This window comes from Ciconia boyciana, chromosome 1 (genome assembly GCF_034638445.1).
Source record: "Ciconia boyciana chromosome 1, ASM3463844v1, whole genome shotgun sequence".
NCBI lineage: Eukaryota > Metazoa > Chordata > Aves > Ciconiiformes > Ciconiidae > Ciconia > Ciconia boyciana.
In genome coordinates this window covers 98,113,786-98,121,398 of record NC_132934.1, presented here as the reverse complement: position 1 = coordinate 98,121,398, position 7,613 = coordinate 98,113,786, and the positions used below count along the sequence as shown (strand labels likewise).

The 7,613-nt window shown below is 35.7% G+C and overlaps 1 protein-coding gene across 1 annotated transcript; it reads right to left on the bottom strand.

Moving 5' to 3' along the window:
• Positions 1–1,072: 1,072 nt before the first annotated feature.
• On the bottom strand, positions 1,073–7,080 carry TRAT1 (T cell receptor associated transmembrane adaptor 1). Its single transcript, XM_072851441.1, has 6 exons — positions 6,978–7,080; positions 6,362–6,364; positions 5,287–5,323; positions 3,905–3,966; positions 2,560–2,618; positions 1,073–1,336 (listed from the first exon to the last, which is right to left on the bottom strand). The coding sequence occupies exons 1-6, from the start codon at positions 7,078–7,080 to the stop codon at positions 1,073–1,075; spliced, it is 528 nt and encodes a 175-aa protein (XP_072707542.1).
• Between the last annotated feature and the right edge of the window lie 533 nt (positions 7,081–7,613).

The following is a 7,613-nucleotide window of genomic DNA, read 5'->3' as shown; positions in this document are numbered from 1 at the left end:
AGCTCCTTGCCACTATGCTCTGTGTGGATTTTAAAGGCACTAATATCCTTTTTTTGAGAAGGCAGAACTGTCTGACACCTAGAGGTAGGCATTTTGCATCAACATGCCTTACTGTTTCCTGCTATTACTACTTATTGACTCCCAGAATACGAAAATAAATCCCCACTCTATAAAAGCTTACCATCTGATGAGTTTGAAGTCTTAAGATTAATGTGCACACAGTATGTGAATTATTTGGGGAAATAAAAAGCTCTTTCTACTTTTGTAAAATAGTTGGTAGCAATGGCAATGTAAAACCCAAGAGGAATTTAAACATCACATAGAATATTAGAAGGAAAAAATTGTCTTTAGGAGATCTGTTGTTACAGATCATCTGCCAATATCTTTGCGGACTCTTGAATTCGGCTGGATACAACATTATGTTAGTAGAGGAGTTGAGATTTGAGATGTGTTCTGGTGTTGCTCACAGAAGGAAACTAAAGATATATAAGGATATTGTTTGTCTTGCAAGATGTACAATTACTACTTTAAACAAGCTGTTAAATTATTCTCCAATTAGCTTTAGATATATTGTGTTATTACTGTAGACCAGTCACAGTGGGAAAGTACACAATATTGAACAGCAGATCAGTTTTTACTTGGGAAAACAACTAAATCATGAAGTGTGCAAGTATGAAACAATTTCCTTCCAAAAGTACTGTTAAAACCTATATAGAAGAATAGTTATACTCTGCTAGAGCTCTACAGACAACAGAGTGGGTCTTTGGGGACTGTTTGGAGGTTGATGGTTGTTTTAAACAAAGGAATCAATGCTGTGTGGATGCTGAGATACCAGCTTCTACAACTCCCTTTCAAAATGTCTTCAGCAGGGCAGGTCCTTCAAAGTGGCAGTCTGGATCTTATTTCTTGCTTAGTCCACTTGGAAGACACTTTGGAACACTTAACTTACCCATATTATACCATTGTTTGGTATGTCAGTTTGCCAAGATATTATCTCTAATCATTCACTGCTCCTCCAGAATGAACAAGCAGATCTTGCTTTATGATTATGTATTTGGTTCGTGAAACCACTTCAAATGTTCTCTCCTTTTGAAGTATGAATCAAACCTATTAATCTGATGGGATCATCATGAATGGCATCTACGTTTGCCGTGTTTTCAGCAGCCAGCTGCTCGCTATTGAGGTAAATGCTAACTTTGGAAGCCATCATGGTGGGGTTAGATGATCTTTCTTCTTCATCCTCTAATGAAGGCTCTGTCTTTCTCCTTGGTTTTCTGCGTTTTCCCTTGACGCTGTGATCAAGTGAGGCATAACACATCTGACTAGCAGACTCCACCTAGAAGGAAATTCATGGTGTATTTAACATTCAGTAGTTATGCTTGCTTTAAAATTATGTCTAAGACTTTAAGTATGTCTGCACTGTAATCATAATAGTGGCTAAAGTTTACCCGAACTAGCTGTAAATGAACTCATTAAAAGTACAAATGATTAAGCTGTGGCAGCACAGAAAACAGACCAACATAACCTGCTGGTAAATGACTCATGTTCTTAGGTTAGTGGCAGTAAGGAAAAATTCATCAAGGTATTATTGGAAAGATTCTCTATGGGAATGAGGGTAGCTTACATAATCAGTCCCAGTTCTTTGGGATGCAAGACATTATTTCATCTGGTTTTCTTCCCACTTTTTTTTTTTTATTAGAATCTAGTTATTAACAACAACATTTTTCACAGGCTTTGTCTGTGCAGAAAACCAATGATGGGTGATTCTTGTCTGTATATATAATCTCATTTCCACTGCAAAGTGTATGCTTTGTATGTCTTTCCCCTGCCTCTCGCTGTGTTTTTCAAGCCAAACTGTCAATAACTTTTGACATTGGCATTTTCGTAGATTATTTTGTTTCTGTGACATTAATGGAAAAAAAAAGTCTAGATAAAAAAAGGATATTTCTCTCCCCTGGAAGTATCCTGAGAGAGGCTGGAAATTGCTCCTTATGAAATACCTGGAAATCAACTCAGGAAATTGATGCTAGGAATGCTTCAATTACAGATGAATTTCAGTTGCTTGCACGCTTTTAGGCATCCAAGTATCTCAACAAAATACAAATCAATAGAAAAACAGTCGTCTTTCATTTGTTAAGGTATGTAGATTTTGTGCTGGGCATGAGAGCGCCAGTCAAACTCATGATTATCATGTGATGCAGCTTATGTTTTCATTTGGTTGATGTCCAAAATAAATAAAATTAATTCTTTACATAAGCCATAGCAGTAGACACAGGCTTAATTCAGCCTGATCTGCATGCCTGTGACTGAGCTTTATCATGCCATATGGATGGAAATGAGCTGTCTGTAATTCTCCTGCTCTCTCATTAATGACCCGGATTGAACAAAGGGTCAAGTCTGTGCTTAAATTCCCTCATGAACTGAGACACTGATGCATGGTAATTTTTGTAATGAGTAGTGTGAAGATTTTTGTTATATATTGTCAAGGGATAAACACAAGAACTCTGAGACAGACCACATTACCCTAATTCAGAAATCCAGAATTAAAATTAGAGATACCTGTAGTTGGTTAACTGGCCTTTGAGGCTGGGACTTCATCTGCTCGTAACAACATTCCTCTATAATTTATCAAAGTAGAAAAATGTTTTAGTTAAGAGACACTACTGAGTCTTAAAAGATCAGTTCAACAGATCCTCCCTGTTACAGAACTAACTCCCCACAGTTTACTTTGGTAGAAGTTTGTTTTGTTTTGAAATCACACACAGATCTCTTCCTCTATTTATAGAGGGGCAAATAGCTAAGAAATTCAGATACACATACTATGAAAATCAAAATAATTTTCTGTTCATATGGATGGGAAGTTTCTCCTTATTCACTAAGTGGACATCCTTTTAGACTGCTAGGAAGACGTCTTGCAATTGGGGGATAACCATGTACTGATGTATTTTTCAGCATAGACAATCTTTGCTTTGGCTCAGAAAGAGGCTGTGAGTTGCAGCAGCTGGTGATAAATTCTGTTCCTGACTCTGCTTTCAGTTTTCTGTAAATTTGGTGCAAGTTATTTTCTCATTTTAGTCATCAGTAAAACAGATTACTTCCTTACAGTTTTCAGGCTTTTGTAGTGTCAATGCATTTGAGTGTTGGCTTAGTTAAATTTATACAAACCCTATATGAAAAAGTTGGGTTTGGTTTTTTTTCCCCGCAGATCAAGTACTTTAGTTCAGTTTTGCTTAACCCCAAATAAGGCTAGCAAAAAAAGTTGTGTTCCTGTTGCTTAAATACTGTTTTAACACCATAAGGCCTTTGAGACACATACCTTCAGCATATCTAGCTCTGGCTGCAGTCATATGATGTTATTGTCTTTAATGTGGTATCTCTCTGCCAAGGATTATTAACTTCAGCCCAGTAAAGCAGAGAAAAGCTATGTCTGCCCACCATTCAGCCACTGGGCTTGTTTCAGCATATTTGTCAACGTTGCTGATGATCTGTGGATAGACCCAGCAGACAACTGGTATGTGTTTGTTTCTGCCAGCTTCTGTGGGAGCATTGACTTTGGGCAGTGAGTAATATGTCTTAGATTGCTTTAACACACACGGATCAAGCTGTTATTTCAATTGGTGCAGCTTCACATGTAGAAAAGCTCTTGGTTTTGAGATATTTGGATGAACAGGACCATTTGGACTGTAAAAAATCAAATTCAGTGTGAGATCTGGTCAGATCTCTTACAGTAGTGCAGTATGATGGTTTGTAGTTCTATCACAAGTAGGTATTAATACAGCAATTGAAAAGGGGTAGATTCTCAAGTTTGCTATTTGAGAAACACAGAAAGTGTTGGTCAGTCAGCTTTTAACCATACATTTATTATAGCCTCTGAAAAGCCACATGTTCTTAAAGTGAAGCTTACCTAAAATATCTTGATTGAGATTGCCATAAACTGGGTCATCTTCTGTGTAATAGTCATCATAGCTAGAAGGGAAATGGAAAAATACTTTTAATTCACAGAGTATGCTTTATTTAGGACACCACTATTCCACTCTAAACATTTTACACACATATAGCAATAGCAGATTGTATGTGATCCAAAAAAGAGGACCAAAAATATGGGAGTGGGGCGGAAATACCAGTTTTGCCAAAGGGGAGGAAATGGCAATGTCTGTATACTTAAGTATAAAGCTAATCTTGAGACTACTAAACTACTGTTTGATATAGTTCTAGAAATATTAATGATCACTGAAAGGAACCTAGTTCTTGTTCTCTGAGACCACTTTGCAATACAAACTAAAGCACTAAATTTGTCTTTTGGGGAGATGTTCTTAAAAAGTCCATTCTTGATTCAACTAAAATACTTGTGTCGACACAACTAGAGAACACCAAAGCAAAGTTCAGCTTTGGATATTTAGTGGTATTCTGTGTTTCATTACCTGGGGTTACTTGAAAATGTTTTTAAGCATGTTTGTAAAGATGGGAATTGTTAGTGGGAAGCACTGTGTAACTTTGTTCCTATTGCATCCCTATACTGTGCCTCATCAAGGGAATGAAGTAATGCAATGTAACACCACTTTTTCGGCAGTATTTTTCAACTGAACAGGCAGTAATAGACAAACAGACACTTCCCAACTTCAAGTAAATTTGTAATTGAGGATTGGTTTGGGGGAACAGGTGAAGGCTTTTGTATTTTTATTTCAAGGGCCTTTTATATTTGGGTTGAGATGAGACTCTTTCCATCTCTGTTCTCTAAAGTGGTTTGTTTTGTTTTTTTTTAAATATGGAATAAGAGAAACAGACTTGTAGCAGATCATGAGCTATCCAGCAGCTACAAACAGGCTCCATTTTATTGCTTTTGAAAATCATGTGTATAAAAAAAAATTAAAAAAGGTATGGAATGTAAATACATATAAATTATTGCTCCACAAGTATTAAATATCTGACTATAATTTATCATTGTTTTTTGAGAGTTCTTTTTAATTAGTATAGCTTTATTGAGTTTGAGTGATAGTAAATAGTGTTTTAGCTCAATGTCTTGTACTTTGTTCAGTATATAAAATTATCATATTAGTATGCAATTATTTCATTGTTGATAAAATGACGGGAGCACATCTCTTCCACGTAGTTTTTGTTCCTGTTTTCTTTAGAAAACTTTTTTTTCTATAACCAACCTGCTCTCCGACATTTTCAGGCAGGCTGCAAGAGATATTGGATTGTCCTTTATGCTATCCTGCCAAAGCCATCTGTTATTTATCGCTTATTTCACCCTTGCCAGAAAGAAACTTTTTTAATCCAACTTACCTTGGACTGTTGTCTTCATAGTTGTTATACATTTTAGCTGGAAAATTTGTTAAAAAAAAATAAAGTTAAGAGAAAATGAAATGTGCTGTTTTAGAACACTTCAGATAATTGTCTTAACTGACATGGTTTTGTTTTCACTGTAGAGAGTAAAACTGAAAGCTCTTGCTCTCAGGACCTTCAGTTGTCCCCCTGCTTTTCTCAAATACTTTTGACTAATACAAGAAATGCTTGTGTTATGACTCTGTGCTGTGGCTTCAAAGTCTTTGTTAATTTGCAAGACCCCCAAAATGTATTGTAACACATGCGATTAATTCCTTGTTTCCTCTTCCTTCTGTTTCTACCTCATCTTTTTCTCTGCCTAGGGAGGTGCATCATGTGTTTATATTACAAGGTGAAGAGTTCATTTATTTTACTAGTTCTGTTGCTCAAATCTCTGAAAGAGAGATATCCTGTGATCCACACAGATGAAGAAACTGAAGCAGAGAGGCAACAGCTACAAAGAGATTTATTGCTAGAGCTTGATTAGCTTCAGGAATGCCTGACTCTATCCTCTGCTCCAGGACTCCAGAATTTACCATGGTGAGCTCCAATTCCATAAACAATGCAGCATCAGCCAATCTGACCGAAACTTTGCTCAAGGTTAGTTTTGTAAATGACTGTGATTTTTCATCATAGAAATATCTGCCTAGTAGCACTGAAAGACAAAATAAACCAAAAAGGCACCCCCCACATCCCACAACACTCCAGCAGCTCTTTTAATATCCTGTAATGATCTAATTCTCTTATACTTTGTGAGTTCAGTTTATAAGCATAGGCCTTCTGTTTATGTAGATTATCTATATGTATGTGTTTAACATGGTTGAATCCACTACTGTTTGCCTGCCCATCCATATGCATATAGCACAGGTGCAGTTTTTCCTGCATAAAGGCCATTTTTCCCTGCATGGGAGTGGTGAGGATTGTACAACTTAATAACTGTAGAATTGTATGCATAAGAGAGGTTGCACTGGCATAATGAATTATGTTAAAAAGTCATAGTCAATTTTAACCAAAATCAGAGTATGACTGTAGTCACCCTCTAACATAAATTAAACAAATCAGTTCCTTATTGTGAGTGACATATTGGTTTAAGAGCTACATTAGGATCCCATGATGAAAAGCAATTAGAGCTTTTTTTCAAAATAAACTGATTAAGCATAACGTGTATGAAATCTGAAATTCAAATAAGCATTCAGGAATTTTGGGAGGAGAAAATTTTCTCATGTATTTTGTATTAGTGCAGCTATTTAAAATAATTTTTAAATTAAAGTAAAAATGATAACCAGTTACATGAAAAGTACACTTTAAAAAAGGAAATTACAGATGTTAAAAATATACTTTAAAAATAAAAATTTAGGCAGAACTAAATTCTTCACCTTGTACATGTTCTGTTGGTTTGTCTTCAGAGAATGGATTTAGTTGTTTTTAGCAGCGGATTGGGCAGCTAGCAATCATTCTGTAATCATACCTAACTCTCCTAAAAAGTTTTAAAATGTACATCCTCTCAACTAGAATCATTCTTGCCAAAAGATAACTTTTAAGATTCAAAATAATCAATTTGTTGGCTTGAAATCTCCCAGCGGTGATGGCTTTCTCTACAGACATTTTAAACACTCAAACACCATTCCTTACAGAGAAACAACATTACTTACCTTGCTTCTTTTTCATATAGTGTGAAATATTCAGTATCAACGAAACAACCAGAGCCAAACTCAGAAAGGCCAAAACTCCCCAGACAGAAAAATGGCAGTCCATTTCTGTAACTGAAAGAAAATAATTTTACAGTTTGTGTTGTCTAACAGTTTTACTGTATTCCTTGTGGTTGGTTGTTTTTTGCTTTCTATAATTCAAGCTGCTATTTTGTTGTTTACTCTGTGACAGCCTTGCTATACAAGCTAAATAATTAATATCAAAACCAGATGCTAAATAATAAGAAAGCAACATCAATAAACTGTTAGCAGAACTACTGTTTCATAGCAATTCAGCCAAAGGTTGGGCTATTGGTTTGCCTGTAAAATGCAGTAAAAACCAGAAATTGCTAAAGAAAGATGCATTTTAGTGAATAGCTCTGAAATTATTTTTGTAATTGTCTTTAACTTCCTATTTGCAGTAAATTTTTGGCTAAATTCTAGAGTCCATGAATGTAGTTCTGAAGATGAATTCAGTCAAAACAGCTTACTTCACTGGAAATGTCTCTGAATACTAGCTAAGACCATCAGGTTATAACAATCCCTGCAACAAATTTCAAAGGTTGGTTATGTGTTTTCTTGTATCTCCTATTAAAATTA

Bases quoted from the DNA above. Each gene is read 5' to 3' on its own strand.
- TRAT1 (XM_072851441.1), bottom strand. From the start codon at position 7,080: ATGGACTGCCATTTTTCTGTCTGGGGAGTTTTGGCCTTTCTGAGTTTG. The intron at 2,619-3,904 runs GTAAGCTTCACT...GATAAATTATAG, and splicing joins TCTCAATCAAGATATTTTAG to AGGAATGTTGTTACGAGCAG. The intron at 1,337-2,559 runs GTATCTCTAATT...ATTTCCTTCTAG, and splicing joins GGCCAGTTAACCAACTACAG to GTGGAGTCTGCTAGTCAGAT.